The 18,666-nt window shown below is 44.9% G+C and overlaps 2 protein-coding genes across 8 annotated transcripts in view; both read right to left on the bottom strand.

The window, feature by feature from the left end:
• LOC126502563 (liver carboxylesterase) overlaps positions 1-18,666 on the bottom strand; it is a 133,701-nt gene that overhangs the window by 91,821 nt on the left and 23,214 nt on the right. Inside the window, exon 1 of one of the 5 annotated variants that reach the window (XM_050143675.1) lies at positions 86-260. The exons of the other annotated variants lie outside the window; for them this stretch is intronic. Coding sequence (XP_049999632.1) covers positions 86-161 — 76 coding nt within the window. The 5' untranslated portion in view covers positions 162-260. Of the gene's footprint in view, positions 1-85; positions 261-18,666 lie in introns of those variants that run through there. 5 annotated transcript variants of the gene reach the window in all.
• LOC126502565 (acylcarnitine hydrolase-like) lies at positions 4,508-17,880 on the bottom strand. Of its 3 annotated transcripts, none has more exons than XM_050143683.1 (13): positions 17,637-17,880; positions 13,563-13,724; positions 12,724-12,934; positions 10,828-10,969; positions 10,043-10,176; positions 9,704-9,962; positions 8,736-8,834; positions 8,374-8,514; positions 8,174-8,254; positions 7,800-7,944; positions 7,304-7,441; positions 6,849-6,921; positions 4,508-6,421 (listed from the first exon to the last, which is right to left on the bottom strand). In XM_050143683.1, the coding sequence occupies exons 2-13, from the start codon at positions 13,636-13,638 to the stop codon at positions 6,235-6,237; spliced, it is 1,686 nt and encodes a 561-aa protein (XP_049999640.1). In that variant the 5' UTR covers positions 13,639-13,724; positions 17,637-17,880; the 3' UTR covers positions 4,508-6,234. The 3 variants fall into 3 exon arrangements, with proteins under 3 accessions (XP_049999640.1, XP_049999641.1, XP_049999639.1); XM_050143684.1 differs by lacking the exon at positions 17,637-17,880 and adding an exon at positions 14,158-14,191; XM_050143682.1 differs by lacking the exon at positions 17,637-17,880 and adding an exon at positions 13,848-13,951.

Genomic DNA, 18,666 nt, shown 5'->3' with positions numbered 1-18,666 from the left:
ATTTCCCTCCCACAAGCTCAGCCTCTGACTCTGCAGAACTGGGCAGCTCTGACCCTGGTCCCTCTGCTCACTTAGACAGTCTCACCATGCACGTGGAGGAGGAGAAGCAGGAGTCCACAGGCCACAGCAAACAGCCAGCCAGGAAGTCTATCGAGTGGCATGGTTGAATCCCAGGGCTAACTCTGTGCTGCTACAAGATGACAGTCTCACAACAACGGGAAACAGAACAGGTAGGCTTTGCCCAGGCAGGAATTTATACCTTTCAGGATGTGGGTGTGGAAATTTGGTTGAGTGGGGCAAAGTTCTTATTGCGGCACAACTGATAAGGCAGAAGTCAACAGAGAACCAATAGCCAGCAGGCAGGGCAAAAGCAACGGTGCAGTTTCTGCTCCTTCCATGACCTCTTGGATAGGCATGACATGGCATCTGAAATCCTTCTGGAATGCCAGGATTCCTGTCCTTGAACATGGAGTCACCATGATCCCTGGCCCTTTTCCTCACCAACCCAATGTAGGTATATAAGCAAAAAAATAGGGAGCAGAAAGCTGTAACAGGAGAAGCCACGGTGCTTCTGTGAGTAGGAACACACTCAAGATGCCACAGATGGAGAGAAGTGAGAGAGCAGGAGCTCTAAGTGTGACCTCATTCTCATGAAACCTCTATGTTGTCAAGACTCATAGAGCAGTGAGTCCACCCTCAGGGTCCCTTACCCATATGGTGATCTTAGGATCACTTCCTGTTTACTTCCTGTTAGGTCATGGCAGTTTCTTTGAAAGATAATGAAATTCTGGCTCTTCTGCCTCTCTCTCTCTCTCTCTCTCTCTCTCTCTCTCTCTCTCTCTCTCTGTGTGTGTGTGTGTGTGTGTGCATGTTCAGCAGAAGTTCAATAAAAATTTTAGGCCCTAGTGCAATGGTCTTCAACATCCCAAATGCTACGACCCATTAATACAGTTCTTCATGTTATAGGGATCCCCAAACATAAAATTATTTTTGATGTTACTTTGCAGCTGTAACTTTGCTATTATTATGAATTGCAATGTAAGTATTTAATATGAAGGATATCTGATATGCGACCACAAGTGGTCATGACCCCCAGGTTGAGAACCACTGCCCTAGTGGCTATCTCAGGCATCACCCACCCCTCCTGCATTCAAAGGAAGGGCCTTTCTCCCTGCCCAGCCCCTGAGCCCAGCTGAAGCTCATCTTCAACTCTCTGCTTCCTGGTGTTTAAGACTGGCATTTCAGAAGTTATCATTTTGGTGATATCCTATGGTTGGCTTACAAGACAATGAATGAAACCTGAGAAGATCCTAGGGTGGCCTGGGTTTGTCAAGTGCAGGAGACTTGTGAGCATCGGGATCTAGAAGATGGGGGATAGAGCCCTTGAATGGCGGAGAGATAATGCTTTAGGTGAACACAGAGACAGACAGACTGAGCACCGCTTATCACCTTTGTACAATGGAATATATTATAAGAGAAGTTTTTAATACAGGGCCTAAAAACTTTAGAGTCAACAATGAAGTCAGAATATAAATTGATAATACGGGATCTGATGAGAATGATTGTGTCACAAGGAACCAAACAGTTCTTGGGGATAAGTGAAAGTTAGAAATAGCCTTCCATACATGGACTGGTACTCAGGAAGACAGTGATAGGATGCTGTTCTCCTGAACATTTCTGGACCTTCTGATACTCCCTTCCCACTTCCAGGGCACACCTCATGGTCAAAGATATTCACAGGTGTCCTGAGTCTGAGAACATGAACCTCATAGCATCTCCAGGCTCTGTAGAGGAGGTGGGGAGAAACTTTGGCTGATCCCAACAATACACAATCACACACACACACACACACACACACACACACACACACAATGACGCAGCATTGTCTGTGCCAGCACTGACATGAGAGAGAAGCACAACTGTGAACTACACACAAAATTCCAGCCTGCTCTGGTGTGGATCTGAAAATGAGGAAAATGAGGGCATGACAGAAGTCACCTAAGGACCTAAAAGATCCACAGGCTCTCAGTCTGGACATTGGGTGAGGATAAGTGTTTGGACACCATGGGTTTGTCAACTCTTCTTTACCTCAGAAAATGTCCTGCTTTGGATGCTGTGCAGCCCTGATCCTCTCTGCCTGGGAGTGCAGGGAGGGGTCCAGTAGACCCTCCTCCTGCTGTGTGTGTCATCTCTCAGCTCCACCTCCCTGGCACCTCCCCTCCCACACCACCACATTCAACACAGCAGAGTCTGGCAGACCTGATGAGTTGCAACAAGAGAAGTTAAAAGCCCCAAATCAGCCAAGCGAATCTTCTGCTGCAGCCCCTCCCCCATCTGACCCACAGAAATCAACATCTTTGGTGCCACCTTTGTGGATGAGGCCAGGGCAGCAGCCACTCACAGGCACCAGAGAGTGACTTCCAACATCTTTCTCAGTCAAGTGCTCACCCTGTCCTGTGACTTGCTGCCTGCACACAATGGCCTTCCAGACAGCATCTTTGTCCATGCATCTCACTGAGGGCTCCTGCCTGTGATGACTGACAGTTATTGCAACAGACAAAACCTATGGAAACGGTCCTGCTTAGAGCCTGCCCACACCCACAGTGCTTTATCTCCAAAGAAAATCTCCATTAAACCCTGTGTAATCAACTCAAATGTCCTTCTCGCTGGAAGCTGGAAAGCCATATCCAGACCAGGAGTCATTGGTGAAAATCAAATTAGGTGAACAAATTCCTTTTCTTACTGCTCTTTGGATTTCTTCTGATTTTTGAGACAGAGCACTGTATGTAGTCCAGACAGGTCTGCTATCCCAGTTTCTGGGTTTAAAGGTGTGTCACAAAACATGCAGCTAACACATCCCTTCTAAGTAATCCTGGGCATCGTCTGCAAGCCCCTGCTATTTTAATGTTCCCAGAGGCACAGGCCAGGATGAGAGAGAAGAGGACAGGCACACTCCATCCCTTTTACAGTTATCTCTGACTCTGAGCCCAGGAATCTAGAGAAAGAATACTCCAAACAGCAGCCATGAGTGAGTCAGGCAGACCTTCCTACATGGAGAACTCTGGTGACCTCCCAGAGTCTGGTGACCCACAGCAGGGGTCACAGGTGAGGTGAGTTCAGTGGTTCTGACTGGGGAAGCTCAGGAAGAGATCAATAAAGTGTACACTATCAGAGCCCAGAGGCCCAAGAGGAGGTCAATGGGTCCACACTTGGAGAGTGTATGGGCTGTACACACGCACCCTGGGAAACCATCCATTCTGGTTCAAGTTCTGATAGAGCCTGAAATTTGCTGATTGGCCCAGAGCACACACACCCTTTGCTCTGGAATCCAACCTGCCCTTGCACCAAGGTAGGTGCACAGTGAAGAAAACCCAGGGACTACCAAGGTCGACTGAAGCCTGTGGGGCGCCAGGAAAGTCTCTATGACAACTAACTCTGTGCCTTTCAAAGGTTTCCAGGCCACTGTTCTGTCCTGCGGGGTGACACACTCACAGATATGACAGCATAAATATATAGTATTATTACCCAGAAGTCCAGGAGCAGCTACAAAAGAACTGAGGGAAAAGACCCACCTGCTGCTTTATCCCCTGACCTGCAGGCCAGCACAACTTAGATCCCCTACTACTGAGCTGGCTCCTCAGTATGGGTGACCTCCTCCAGTATCAGTGATGCTTATGGGGGAGAAGGCTACTCTGTGGGCATTGGGAGGGGCATTGGGAGTCAGTTCTCTCCTTCCACAATGTGGGCTCTGTGGCTGAACTCTGGCCCGGCTTAGATAAAGGCACCTTTTTCTGCTTCGTCATTTCACAGGCCCTGGCAAGGGAATTTGGAGACACATTTCCTACAAATTTTTCTGATGCATCTGAGAGTTACTCCCTCTCTGTAGTCTCAGTCTCTAACTCTGCAGAACTTGCCAGTTTAAGTAAGGATCCACTTAAGAGTCTCCCCTGAATGAGAAGAAGAAGCAGAATGTCTAGCAGACTCTTTCATGAAGCAGGAACCCCAAAAGACCGTCTCACCTTTAGGCAAGTTCAGCAGTCATTTCTCTGTGGGTCCTGCATATCTAGTCAAGCAGTCCAGGCGAAAGCAGTTTCTTGCCCAAATGGCTAACCAACTCCATAAGGAGCCTCTTCAATGCCCATCATCCTCTTGGAGTAGATTGGTGCTGCCAGGAGCAGATGTGTCTCACTGTCATGAAAAGTCCTAATTTCTTAAAACATTTAAATGCCATATTCTGAAGGTCTCTGAAAGATTTGAAGAATACCTGTCTATCTGAAATATATCTCTGTATATTTAGGAAATCTATCTAACATGACTACAAGGTTGACTATTATAGATGATTATCTATTAACCTATATTTCTTAATTATACATTACATTTTTAAATGAACTGCACAAACACAATACCTTAATCAAGAGCATAAATATACATATAACAGGATTGACCTTAAATTTGTATCAATAAACCAAGATCCATACCAATGCAAAGTATCCATCTCTATAGCATATGATGGAGAGGTTATGGGGTAAAGGGAACACTCCTTCATTGCTGGTGGAAGTGCAAGCTGGTACAGCCCCTTGGGATGTCAGTGTGGTGATTTCTCAGGAAATTAGAAAACAATTTTCTTAAGACATAGTAATACCACTTTTGGTATATATCCAAAGGATGCTCAACTGTACCACAAGGACATATGCTCAACTATGTTCATAGCAGCATTGTTTGTCATTGCTAGAACCTGGAAACAACCTAAACGCCCCTGGACCAAAGGATGGATAAGGAAAATGTGGTACATTTATACAATGGAGTACTACACAGCAGAAAGAAATAAATATATCTTGACATTTGCGGGAAAATGATTGTGTCTAGAAAACATCATCCTGAGTGATGTAACCCAGACCCAGAAAGACAAATATAATATGTATTCACTCATAGTGGCTTTTAGACATAAAGCAAAGTAAAAACCAGCCTACAATTCACAATCCCAGAGAACCTAGACAACAATGAGGACCCTAAGAGAGATGTACATAGATCTAATCTACATGGAAAGTAGAAAAAGATAAGATCTCCTGAGTAAATTGGGAGCATGAGTACCATGAAATAGGGTAGAAGTAGAGGGGAGAGGAAGGGAGGTGAGCAGAGAGAAAAGTATATAGCTCATTAAAAACAATTTTTAAAAAAGAAATAATCATAGAGTCATATTTCTATATTGATATTTAGGTTCTGATGAGATGTTACTAAGACCGAGGCCTAGTAGAGGTCTGGGTCCTGAGAACTATTAAATATCCCATTTACTCATCAACTTTGGGTCAGAGAGCTAGTCATCACAATACAGCAAACAGATTTGTATCTTAATGTTGAACTTCATGGTCTCCAAAATTAACCTAATGAGATAGGGCATGTGATTTTGACAGACCTCACCAATATAATATGGGGTCTTTGAAGAACCCACATCATGGTTTTTCAAACTTCTGTTTTATTTTAAAGAACATTTTAGTCCTAGAGAAGATGAAAATGAAGAGAAAAATTTAAGAAGGAAGGATAGAAGGGGCCTAGTACCAGAGGAATCTGAAAGGAGATAAGCCTGCCTTGGGTGGCTCACAAAATCCACATTGTTATGGGAGCATTTATTGAATGAATCTAACAAAAGATGACCCAACAAGATAGAGTCACATGCAGAAAATTCGTGATAAATGTAGAAGAATGTAACATGAAGGGGCCTGCTTGTTTGTGTTTCTATCCCGCCAGGTATCCCACAACTGTTTAGCCCCAAAGAAAATCACACATAGGTCTCCATAAATTAAAAGCTGATTGGCCCATTAGCTCTAGCTTCTCACTGGCTAACTCTCACATCTTGACTAACCCATTTTTTTTTTTTTATCTATGTTAGCCATGTGGCTCAGTACCTTTTTTCAGTGGGGCAGATCACATCCTGCTGCTTTGGTGATCTGGGCAGGAGTGGGAGAAATCAACTTCCTCCTTCCCAGAATTCTCCTGTTCTCATTACATCATTTCTACTTCCTGTCTGGTTTTCCCGCCTATATTTCCTGCCTGGCCAATCAGCGTTTATTTATAACATGATTGACAGAATACAGACAATTCTCCCACCCCAGAAGAGCAGACAAGTGCAGAGGTTATGTGAGTGTTAGGATCAACTCAGGTTAGTCAGTATATTTTGGGAAACTCAAGGTGACCCCATCAGCAGCCAATGCTACACACCATTCTTCACAAAGGGCACTATAGCTCTTTGTGCATGTTCTGAGATTTCTTTAGCTCCTGGATCTTCTGAGGCAGTGTCTGGGTCCAGAACTGCAGCCTTCTGGCCTTCAGGGCTCGGCCCATAGCAGGCTGGATGTTCAACTGCAGGTACTGCTCTTCATGGTCCAACACAGGCCAGTAGGGTAGACCCTCACTGTTGGGGTTCCTATGGATATGACACCCAACAAGGAAGAATGAGGTCAGGTCACTCTGATTCAAACTGATCCCCTGATTTGGGTTATGGCTATGGTATAATTAGGCCAGTGGTTAATGGGGTTGATGGGACAGGTGTCCTGATAAAGATCTGCTCCATGTGGAGGAGGACTCCTTGACATGTTTTATATCTACATCTAAGAGGCAAGATATAAAGAACAGTACCATAGCATGATGACTCAGGAACCAAGTCACTGTGAGATGACCAGGAACTGACACATACAAAGTATCCATATAAATGTGCTATGCAATAGAGAAGAATCTATCATGTCATATTCAGGAGCGCTAAAGAGACCACCACCCAAAAGAAAGACCTATATAGAGACCCACATATCCCTATAACCCATATAGGGAGGGTTGAGAGAAAGATTTATTCTCACCCATGTCTTGCAAAGTTGGCCCAGTACTTCATCATCCTCCTGTTCAGTAGCTCTTCCTCTTCAGTGAGGTTGACTAAAGTCATGAGAAAAATAAATGTTCACGTCCATGGCACCTCACACAACTGCCAACTTATGCTTCACCCTCACAATCCCAGCTGTTGTCAGACCCTAAACTATTGGGTTTTTTATCTCCCTTCTTCACTATACAATATTCAACATCCTTGCAATCCTTTAAAGGAATTCCTGCCCCCAATGTGCTGTCATCTCCGTCACAGGCTAGACTGAGACAGATTCAGATTCTAATCCTGGTATAATTTTTTTAGTCTATGATATGGTACATATTTAAATTTATTCTCTCCCAGAATCTAGTTTTCATCAAATGGACAGAGAGTGCAGGAGTCCCTAGGGTGTCATCTGGGAACTCAGTCAGCCCAAGGAGAATAAGGAAGACTCACATTTCATGTCAAAGAAGAAGTATCCAAAGACAAAAGTAATCTCATCACCATGGTCAGCTTTCACATAAGGTGGCCTGAAACTCTTGAAGAAGCTGGGTTGGTGTTGGAATTCATAGAAGTAGACAGGGGCATGGGAACCTGGAGGTAAGAACAACTACGACTTTACTAAGCCCATCTACTGGATTTCTTCTGATACATATTTGCTGACAAGGTATCTTGACATAAAGTTACCTGGAATCATAAACATTAAAGGGAGAGAAAGTTCCAGGCTGGAGCTCTAGCTGTGGCAAAGCTCAGGGCAGAACAGTGCTCATGGCCTTTCCAACTGGATAGCTATGTCAAGTTAATAGATTATCAGCAACCCATTTTCTCATCTGCACCTGGATGTCGCTCTTTTTCACTCAATATGAGACCTGCATAGCATACTGCTCAACAGTGCTCACCCATGGTCTAAATCTCTGAGTTGCTCCCTTAAGATTGTTACAGATGTACTCACGTTGAAAATGTGCTACTTGGAGTGCAGGAATCACAAACATGAAGTCTGCCATCATCTCTGTAAACTGTAATTGGAGGGCTTGGGGATCCTCAGTGTCCCCCATGTACTCTTCCATTAGCAGGTCACTACACTCAGGAGGCAGCATCTACACCAAGGAGATCAGAGGTTAGGCATGTTCTCCGTTAGGTGGGCAGCAGCTTTGGTATGGGGAGAATAGGGCCTGGGTGGAGATAGGACATGGGTAAAAAAAAGATTCATGCTCTGAGGTCACCCCACACAGAATCACACATATATGCTGACTTTTGTTAATAGGGATGCTGTCTGAGAGAAGATATGAGGGACTTCTCTATTTGGATAGGACAGCAGTATCTCACCATTTGTGCTGTTGTATTCTTCATAAAAGCCTCCAGATTCCCTTTGGTTATTTCCTTTATTGCCTGAGCAGAGCCCATGATCTGGAAGATAGAAGACCCAGTTAAGTGTGGGATCTGATGAACTTGGATTAAATGTATTTAGTTCTCACTGCTTAACATATGAGTCTCCAATCTCCCAAATGATTGGAACTGAGACTCACCATGGGGATAATCCAACCATACTCATCATTGGTGACACCAATGATGCTGGGGACAGGGTGAAAATCCACAGAAGTCAACAACTCTTGGGGATGCTTGGGTAGGAAAACCCCATCTACCACAGCAGGGATGATCTTGAAGACCTGAGGGGCATTAAAGTCAATGCTGAAGTCAATGAAATATGTATGTTGATGTCCACTGAGTTCTCTCCACTGTTTGCACATTTCCTACTATCCTCGGGGTTCTCAGCTCACTCTGGAAGAGAATCTACACTTAGATTAGCCTATCTTGGTGTTCATATTGTACACAGAACTAAAGAACACAAAGTCTGACTAGATGACCCAAGGCACATAGTTCTACTCACCTTGTTAATGACCAGAATCTCTGCCTCACTCTTGCCTCTCAGACAGCGCACCAGGGCCTCTGAGTTTGTGGTCTCACAACCAGATAGGCTGGCCACTGTCTGTGAAGGGGAACAAGTAAGAAGAAGGATTTTTACAATCCCAACTGAATGATATTATCCTAAATATCACACTATAGTGTATGTTTGGTGTTGATGGTTATAAATATAAATTATTCCCTTTGTCCTTTTCCTCAAAGTTTACAGACATCAGGCAGTATCCTCTCTACCTCAACACCTTTTCCCTTAGGGTATTTTTACTAACCCCAGCCATCCTTCTGTATATCGGATGTGAGAGAAGGAGTAAGTCTGCCAGTATTTATATGTGAATACTAGAGGACCAGGTCTCCTTTCTTCACAGATGCCCCCTTATTTGAGACAGGGTGTCCTCTTGGTTTCTGCTCCTACACTAGCTAAGTTGCCCTGTGAACATCCAGAGATTCCCTTGTCTTTGCCGCCCACCTCACCACAGAAACATTGGAATGACAGATACATGCTACTATCTCCAGCCTTCTGTGGGCTCTGGGAATTTGAACGTGTGTCCCCAGGATTACACTCCAAACACTTTTTTTTAAAAATGCACTGAGCTATCTCCCAAAGCATATACATATTTATTTCTGTCAATAATGGAAATGGCTAGGAGAAGTTAGAGGACCCTGACTGTGACCAAGCCCTGAAGCTCTGAGGATTTGTATGTATTTGTATAGCTGCACAGAAACCCAGCAGTTGATACTCTAGTAAGTAGTAAGTCAGAGAGCATGCTCAACCCATATGAAATAGAGATGAATAGAAGCTAACCCCAGAGTTCTCAAAATTTGCTGGAAAGAAATATTTTTCATGATCATTATTCTCCCCTCTCAACAGAAGACCAGAGCACCAGAAGATGAAGGCTGAGGGGTCAGAGTAGGACTATGATGGTTGAGGGCACTCACAGTGTAGACTCTTTCATGGGTGTCAGAGATAAGGTCAGGCAGCAGGGCCACTCCACTTTCCATGATAGCTCTGTGGAAGAGTCCTTGGGACATGGGGGACACAACAAGTGAAGACACACTTGTGCCTCCTGCTGACCCGCCAAAAATGGTGACCTGGCCAGGGTTGCCTCCAAAGTGGGCGACATTTTGTTGGACCCAGCGTAGGGCGGCCACTTGGTCCAGGTAGCCCCAATTGCCTCTGGCGTGCCGGTCTCCAGTGCTGAGAAGAGGAAGGGACATGGATCAAAGGGCTGTCTAGGTTCTTATCAGATACCATTGCCCCAACAGCCCTAGGCTCACCTGAAGAAGCCCAGGACACCCAAACGGTACTGGATAGTGACCACCACCACATCCTCAGTGGCTGCCAGTATGGAACCATCAGTTCCAGAAGCCATTCCTGCAACCAGAGCACCACCATGGATCCACACCATCACCTGGAAGAGCAAAGAGAGATGCCAGGAGACCCCTACTCAGTTCAACCTCTGCAGGACTGCTTACTAGAGTATCAACTTCTGGGTTTCTGTGCAGCTATACAAATACATACAAATCCTCAGAGCTTCAGGGCTTGGTCACAGTCAGGGTCCTCTAATAGCCCCATCTGTGTAATTCCCATCCCCATGCCCAGTGAGTATTTGCATTTTAATTAATGGCTCTATGTATACAGAAATGTTATCATTACTCAGACTCTTCATAGTAGAACAAAGAGGCGTGTCTCCATGGATATCTCCCCAGTTTAAAATGGAATCATCAACTCTCATTGGTAAAACAGATAACCCAAAAGTAGACATAGGTAACCTCAATGTTGAGACTTTAGAACCTAAGTGGTTCTACAGAACTCAGGTTATAGAATACATCCTTGTTTTATCAAAGAGCTAGAGTTTTTAATAACGCAGTGCTCTAGTGATATATATCTGACACCCAGGTTTCAGCTGCTTTAGTGTAGCTGAAAAACCCTTCTTTGACCTAAATTAAGGAAGGCATTTCAGCAGAGCCCACACTGCAATGGAGCTCAGGTTGCTTCTGCCCCTTCTAGTCATCTTGAAAAGCATGCCTGGTCCCCAAGTTGACCATGTCCTGACACTCACAGGCAGGTTAGAACCCTCATGGGCATGAGCTGGAGTGTAGATATTGAGATGTAGACAGTCTTCAGACATGGAGATGGGAGGCATGGTCACTCCCATATCTGTCAGGCCCTCTGGATTCATGGTTTCAAGGTTTTGTAGACACCTGATGGAAATAGAAGACAAATATTCCAAGAGATATATGGTGGTCAAAACCAAATGTGGTTCTGAATCTTTTCCTGGCCACCTTTAGCTGCTACTCCTCATGATGTCCTGTTGTTAATACATATTTCCCCTCTGAAGTCCCTTCCACCAAGGTAATGGCCACAGGTTCCATGAAAGCTGGGGAGTCCTCCAGTTTGGTTGGGTCTGTATATTTTTTTTCTGAGTCTGGTATATAGAGACATCTCGGTGTCTCTATGGAAATGATTGGCTGTGTGTGGTGACATTCACTGAAGTGTATATGAATAGAAAAGTGACCTAGACCTTGGCAATGCAAGCCATGCAAGCCTTTTCTCTTCTCTGTTCCTGGCTGTGGATGTGATGTGACCAGTTCCTATAATTTTCTTTCAGATTAACTTCCCAACATGATGGATTATAATTTAGAGATTTAGTAGTAGCTTTCTCCCCTTAAGTTGTTTTTGTTGGTACTTTATTGCAGCAACAGAAAACAAACTTAGATGCAATATTGGAGTGTTGCGCTCCACAAGTATTAGAGGAGTCAATGAACAGTGGGTCCATTGTTCCTAAAGGGCAGTGAGAAAGCCTTTACCCATGTACAGACTCTCAGGGAACTTCTTTCTTTTTTTAGAATTCCAATAAAATTATATTTATAAAATGAAATGATGGGTGTGGGGAGTGCATATTCACCAGTTCCTGTTCTATGTGATTTGTTATGTAAGTTCAGAAATCAGTGCTGTCTGGTGATGTGGGATTCCCCTCTGTATTCCACTGGGTTAATAAAGAAGTTACTTTGGACTTCTAGCAGGGTAGAATAGAGCTAGGTAGGAAAACTAAACTGAATGCTGGGAGAAAGAAGATGAAGTAACAGAGATGCCATGTAGCTGCCAGAGGAGACTAGAACCTTGCTGGTAGGCCACAACCTCGTAGTGATGCACAGATTAATAGAAATGGGTTAATTTAAGATATAAGCACTACTTAGCAATACATTTAAGTGATTGACCAAGTAATGTTTTAATCAATACAGTTTCTGTGTGGTTGTTTTGGGGTCTGGATGGCCGGGAACAAAAGAACAGCCTTCACCAACATTCTGGAACAACTAAAAAAGCACAATGTATAAATGCTGACAAATATCACTTCTCCCTTTTCTTCTGGGCTTTCAGCTATGCACAGGGCAGTTGGGAAGTCATATGTATGTGTGGCTTCTGAATTGGAAAGGCATCCTTCATCCCAAGTACAGACTCTCAGGGAACATCTTTTTCCTATGCTGTTTTCAGAGTGAATTAGTTACATACAGTTCCTCGGTCAATGATGCTCGGCCCTATACGTTCTGACAGTGACTGTGGTGGTGGGGTTAGCCAGTATCCATCATGCTGCACCTCTCAGGACCCGAAGTGTATTCTATTGAATTCAGGAGTGCCCTCTGCTTAATAGGTCACACAAATCATGCCTGGAGATTCCTCCCACTGTGGCAGAGAACACTGGGGCTAATTTGAAGTTGTGATCAGTTTCATTTTTGTTCCTCTCTACAGTACCTGCATCTAACTCTCAATGGTGCCAAGGAGCTGATACAGTTGTTCTACTCAGCCTTAGCACATGCATCAGAAAAATGCATGGCGAACTCCCCACACTGGGAGGAAACTGCTATGGAGCTGAGATGGAGGAAAGACTTCAGCATGGCTCAGGGCTCAGAGAAAATGTTCACCCCAGGGCCAAACATCCTCTTGGTCCAGAACTTACATGGCTGGATGTGAGGTTCCATCTCTCACACCACTCCACGGTTCAGGGGCTTCAGGGGGTGCAAAACGCAGTGGTCCTACAGGTGGCTTGGCAAAGGGGATTCCCAGGAAGCTGTGGACACCAACTTTGGTATCACTCACTCGGATGAGGCTGCCTCGGACCTGGCCCGTGTGTGTGCTTCTGATGGGGCTGGTCTCTGAGGAGTCCTGACCTGGGTGGAGAGATGACATCAGGGTTAGTTTCATGCAATCAGCTGCCAGCAGATTGTGGAAGTTCCCATCTCACTGTTACCAGGGCACAAAAGAAGAGAACCCCAGACCTCCCAGTTCAGCTGTGGGATGTGAGTGTGGGAACTTCCCTATCCCTCAGGGTCAGGAACCTTTCCTATTGCCCTTTGCAGGGCGTCAGAGCATTTCTCTGGCCAAAGAGTTCACACACTCTGAGCTTTTGGCCACATGAAATTATGATTATTGTCATTCTTATATGAAGTTCAGCAGTGGCTACAGTAAAAGCCATACTTTGAGGAGGGAAAATTTTCTTCATCTTGCTCTTCCTTGAATTATCTAGATCTTTCCAGAGCTCCTTACACTGAACTGTCTCCTTATTATGGAGTTATCTTAAACACCTCTGACCCTCTGTGTGCTAAGCGCCCACAAAATCTGTGTGCTTTGGCCAGAGAATTCTGAGACACGTGTTTTCCATACTTTAGTCTATTCTTTTCATCACCCCACCCACACCCTCATTCCCTGGCTTTCCCTCCCACGAGCTCAGCCTCTGATTCTGCAGAATTCAGCAGCTCTAATTCTAGTCATTTCCCATTGGCAGCTCTTGAGCCTCACCCTGCACATGGAGGAGGAGAAGCAGGAGCCCAAAGACCACAGCATTCAGCCAGCTATGAAGTTGGTTCAGTGGCATGATCAACTCTCAGGCCTGAGTCGCTGCTGCTACGTAGGACGACCACGTTTCACAAACAGGAAGCAGAATCTGTTGGTCTTCCCTAGCTATGAATTAAATCAAAAGGATGTGGGCGGGAACCTTGGTGTGGTGGGGCAAAGTTCTCATTGTTGGAGAACTGATTAGTCAGAGTGACAGGAGCCAATGTCTAGGAGGCAGGGCAAAGTCACCTCTGCTGTTTCCATTTTCTCTCTGATCTCCTAGAAAGGCACAGCGTAGATTCTGAAGCTATTCTGGGACACCAGGAGCTCTGTCCTCACACATTAACAGAAAGCTGTAACAGGAGAAGCCATGTAGAAATAGGAGCGGCGGGCGTTCCCCCCCCCCCCCCCGGCTAGCTTTACCCTAAATAATTACATGGAAACTGTATTCTTTTAAACACTGCATGGCCCATTAGTTCCAGCCTCTTACTGGCTAACTCTCACATCTTGATTAACCCATTTATATTAATGTGTGTAGCACCACAAAGTGGTGGCTTACCAGGAAGGATCTTAACCTACATCTATCTCGGAGAGGAGAGCTATGGCGACTGACCTCACTGTCTTCTTCCTCCCAGCATTCTGTTCTGTTTACTCCACCTACCTAATTTTCTGTCCTATCAAAGGGCCAAAGCAGTTTTCTTTATTAACCAATGAAAGTAACACATAGACAGATGACCCTCCTCCATCAAAGCCAGAGAGCTTCTGTGAGTAGGTACACACTCAAGATGCTGCAGGAGAGACAGAGGGCTTCTGTGAGTAGGTACACACACAAGGTCTTTATTTCAAGAAACTGAAAACACCAATCACAAAAGCTCATACTTCCAAAGTTCACAAGAGCTTGTTTAAAAGTAGTCAAAATCAGGTTACTCAGGTGTTGATCAATAGGGATTAGGTAAAATGAGATGTTTGCACATGTGGAGAGACACGGTTACCTAAATGCAGCACACTTGAATCTGTTTTTCCCTTTTCAATTCCCTTCTTTCTCTTTTTATATTTTATTTTATTTAAATAATTTTTTCCATTTATTTTACATACTGACTGCAGTTTCCCCTCCCTCTGCTCCTTCTGCCCCACCCCCACCCACTTCGCATCTATCCCCTTACCTATCCACTCCTCCTCCATCTCTGCTCAGAAAGGGTCAGGCCTCCTGTGGACTTACACAAAGCATGGCACTTCAAGTTAAGGCAGGACTGAGCTCCTCCCCTTGTGTCAAGGCTGGGCAAGGTAATCCAGCACGAGGAGCAGGTTCCCAAAAGCCAGTTAAGTGCCAGGGATGGATCCTGATCTCACTGCTAGAAACTTTACACAACTGTCACACACATGCAGAGGGCCTATCTCAGTCTCCTGGAGGTTCCCTAACTGTTGGTCCAGAGTCCTTGAGCTCCTATGAGTTCGGCTCTGCTGTCTCTGTGTCCCATCCCTGTCAGGATCCCCTGGGTACTATAACTCCTTCCTCTCTTTCTTCGGCAAAACTCCCTGAGCTCAGCCCTGTACTTGGTAGTAGCACACTTGAATCCTAACAGCATTTAGGACCAGTCACCTAGGAATCCTTTTCGGAGACGGGATAACAAAGATTCTGATGTTTCTAAATCATTTGCAGTTTCCAAACTGTAGCATTAGAAAGTGTTTGCCCTGGAGCAGAGACTAGGCAGTGATTGGCTGAGAGGAGCTCAGGGGGGACTTCTTCCAATGAAAGAAGGAGACTCATTTCCCTGAAAGTAATTGCATAGCTCATACTTTTCTGCAAAATTTACCCATCTATGCTGGTAAGTGGACAATTGTGGTTGCATAGAGACCATTTGATGTCAGATGTTTTCAAAAATGACACAGCTACTGAAAGTCTAAAGACCATTTGGTGAGGTGTCCTGTGTACGTCAGCAGAAATGGAGACTCCACAGATGCACATGTGCAGCAGGAGCTCACAAACGCCTCCAGTCCCCAGTGAGAGCACCAGGCAGCAAGCAGTCTTCTTGCGCTCAAAGCAGCCAAGGCTGAGACAATCTTGTCTCTCTTCTGCCCCCTGGTGTTTGCAATTTGGAACATAAAAATCATTCCATTCACAAATGCTATAGATTTAGTGTTTCCCTCCACACTCTGTGCTTTCAGACCCTGTCTAGGCAGATATTCTCTCTCTCTCTCTCTCTCTCTCTCTCTCTCTCTCTCTCTCTCTCTCTCTCTCTCTCTCTCTCTCTCTCTCTGGAGAACATCTGGGCTATGGGAGCCAAAGAGTCCACCCACCCTCCTCCATTTCTTTCAAGCTCAAAGACATGGAAGTAACCTGGTGGTCCTCTACCTGAACTGCTCTTATTCCTGGGCTGCTTTGTAGCATGGCTTGGGGGAAGGTTCCCATGTGCTCTGTCACCCAGTACATCATCATTAGGGCCCTTCATGGATGATGGTGAAGACCATAGTAAGCATGTAGAATGAGGAAGACTCTCAAATTCTGTGTGTGTGCTGGAAGGGGTGGATCTGGAACCTTTCATTTACAGACAGGAAGGGGAAGAGGGACTAAAGTCTACAGAATCCTCTTCATGGAGAAACTACTGCATATGAACATACATACCAGTGTTGGAAAATCATGGCACCACTGACATGGTCAGACATGCATGACTGGAGGAGATGCAAAGTGGTGTAGTCATATTGAAAGACAGGTTGACCTTTTCTGCAAAAGTTTAAAACACCTGTGCTGTGACTCAGCAAATCTACTACTGTTGGTAGAGCCTGCTTGAATTACCAGGTGTGCCTTCAAGCCTTTTCCTGTCTCTATCTGACCTTGTTCTTTGATGCTGTGATATCTATTATCAGGTCAACTCAAACCTGTACTCTACAGTGAGGAGACTGAGAGTTGGGCCACTAGGCGCTCAGGTCATGGGCATCATTATTAATCCCATCAGCCCAGTGTAACCAAAAAGAACAATCTTTGGTGAGAAAGCTAATCCCCAATATATAGCACACCTGATGGTACCTTAACTTTGGAATTCATGGTCTCCAAACTTGGGAGCAAATTCCTATTGGTAATAAGCCATATAGGTTACGATATATACAAATTCATGTATGCATGTCACATGTATCAGTCTATGCATATATGCAATTGAGTTGAAGTGTGTGTATATGTTACCAGCTCATAAAATCTACCTGCCTTGATCTTCCAAGTACCCAGATCACTTGTGTGTCTGTCATAGACCTGAGCTTGCTGCTTCTGGTGGGATTTTTGTTATGAACACATAAACTTTCTGATACACCAGGGCTCTGTCAAGCCACACGTTTTATAAGTTACTTGTATAGATGAGAATACTTAGAGCTTGTTAACAGATGGACGTGAGATTTTGACATCCCATCACCTCTGGTAAGTCAGTTTCCCCAAATATCTGAAGTGTATCCAGAATGCTTATATATTTTAATCTTTAATAATTTCAAACACAGATACAATGTATTCAAATCATGTCTACTCCTTTACCTAGACCAACTCCTTCCAAATCACCACCCAATTGATATATATCTAAACTGACTTCATCCAATTAGGTGTTAAGAAAAATTTCATATCCCACCTCCACTAGCAGCCCAGAGATCAGAGTCCTATGAGTGTTAACAATCTTGCTTCTCACAAAAATAGATCAAGTTGAGCTCAAAGGCCAAGTGGGTAGGTTTCTGTATCTCTTTATTTTTACACAACGTCTCAAAATATAGTCACACTTGCCTAAGACTCTAACATTCCTGAATCGGCCCTGGTTGCTGGAATGAAAGGTGTGCACACTGAAATTTGAAATGAAACTCTTATGGCTAACTTCAAGCCTAGCTTTGTGTGTCCCCAGGCTTCTGCTTCCTCTGAATGAAATTATAAACCTGGAACTGTGGAGTCTGTGACAAACCTGTGATTGTTTAACTGAGGAAGACTAAGTCAATCTGTCTTCCAAAATGACCGCGTCATTTCTCACCCCTGTAACCTTGTCTGCAGCGACAGCTGCTTCACATCCTCACCTGCACTGGGACTCACAGATTTGTAGTCTGGTTGCATTGGGTCGTCCTCTGCTTATGTAGGAAGATGGTAAGGATGACTGCAGCCTGGGCTATGTAGTGAGTCAAGAAGCAAGACCTCTCCCCACCAAAGAAGAGTCTGAACATGGAAGTGACGCAGGCTGCCTCTGCTGGGAGCATAAATTGGGCTGAGACTCTGCAATGACAGGAGGGGATCACAAGAACGTTATCCCAAATGGCAGCTGGTCTCCAGTGGTTCCTCTTACAGGACATGGCAGGAAGAGGTACAGTACAGGCCAAAGAAAGAAGTGGATGAGGGCGTGGAGGGGTTCTTGAGAGGGGGGTGGTATCCATGAGCTCAGCAATGGAGCCACTCCCTAGCACTCCCCTAGTCTGTGTCCTGGTGCCCAGGACAGACAACACAGGAGTCTTGACTTTCACACAAAGTCATGGTGCTTTATGGCTGGTTCTCAGTACAGTGAATGACACAAGGAGTCTTTGCCCTGGGAAAGGTGGTGAACAAAGACGACCAGCTGGTCCGAGGGAGAGGGTTGTGCAAGTCCCAGGGTCTAAAGAACACAGGACGCACCTCCTGAAATAACAGAGAAAATGCTTTGGAGGAACAAAAGGCACATTGAGAACAATTTGGCATCCCTGCAAATGACAAAATAAAGACACTTTGAATGGGTGGGCGTGAGAAGTTTAAGTACAACACTAACAAAGAGAGATCTAAGAATTGAAACTAAATGAAAACCAGTCGCGTGGAACATGGAGAAAAGACACGACTGTTCAGCAGGGTTTGTGGAAAACAGGAAGATGATTGCATACATTGAGAAACCATCAGTCATGGTGCCAGGGTCAAGGATGTCTTCTGCTTAGACAAGCCTGTGCGTTCCTACCTCTCCCACCCCGTGGTGACACGTACCACAACAAAAGATTTTTAGACTCCCTGCAGGCACTGACCTCTGACCCAGGAGACTGGCGAAGTTGTTCTCTTAGAAACCTTATGTATGCATGTATCTGAAAATGCATG

Source organism: Alexandromys fortis, unplaced genomic scaffold, assembly GCF_014885135.2.
Source record: "Alexandromys fortis isolate MF-2015 unplaced genomic scaffold, M_Fortis_MF-2015_v1.1 scaffold_1, whole genome shotgun sequence".
NCBI lineage: Eukaryota > Metazoa > Chordata > Mammalia > Rodentia > Cricetidae > Alexandromys > Alexandromys fortis.
Note: the sequence above shows the minus strand (reverse complement) of the source record. Positions and strands in the feature narration are given on the sequence as shown.

Excerpts from the sequence above, each read along its gene's own strand:
- LOC126502565 (XM_050143683.1), bottom strand. The coding sequence starts at position 13,638 with ATGCCACTGAACCAACTTCATAGCTGGCTGAATGCTGTGGTCTTTGGG. Across the intron at positions 10,177-10,827 it reads ATGAGGGTTCTAACCTGCCT|GTGATGGTGTGGATCCATGG; the intron begins GTGAGTGTCAGG and ends TTGCTCTTCCAG. Across the intron at positions 8,835-9,703 it reads CCCATGAAAGAGTCTACACT|ACAGTGGCCAGCCTATCTGG; the intron begins GTGAGTGCCCTC and ends TCCCCTTCACAG.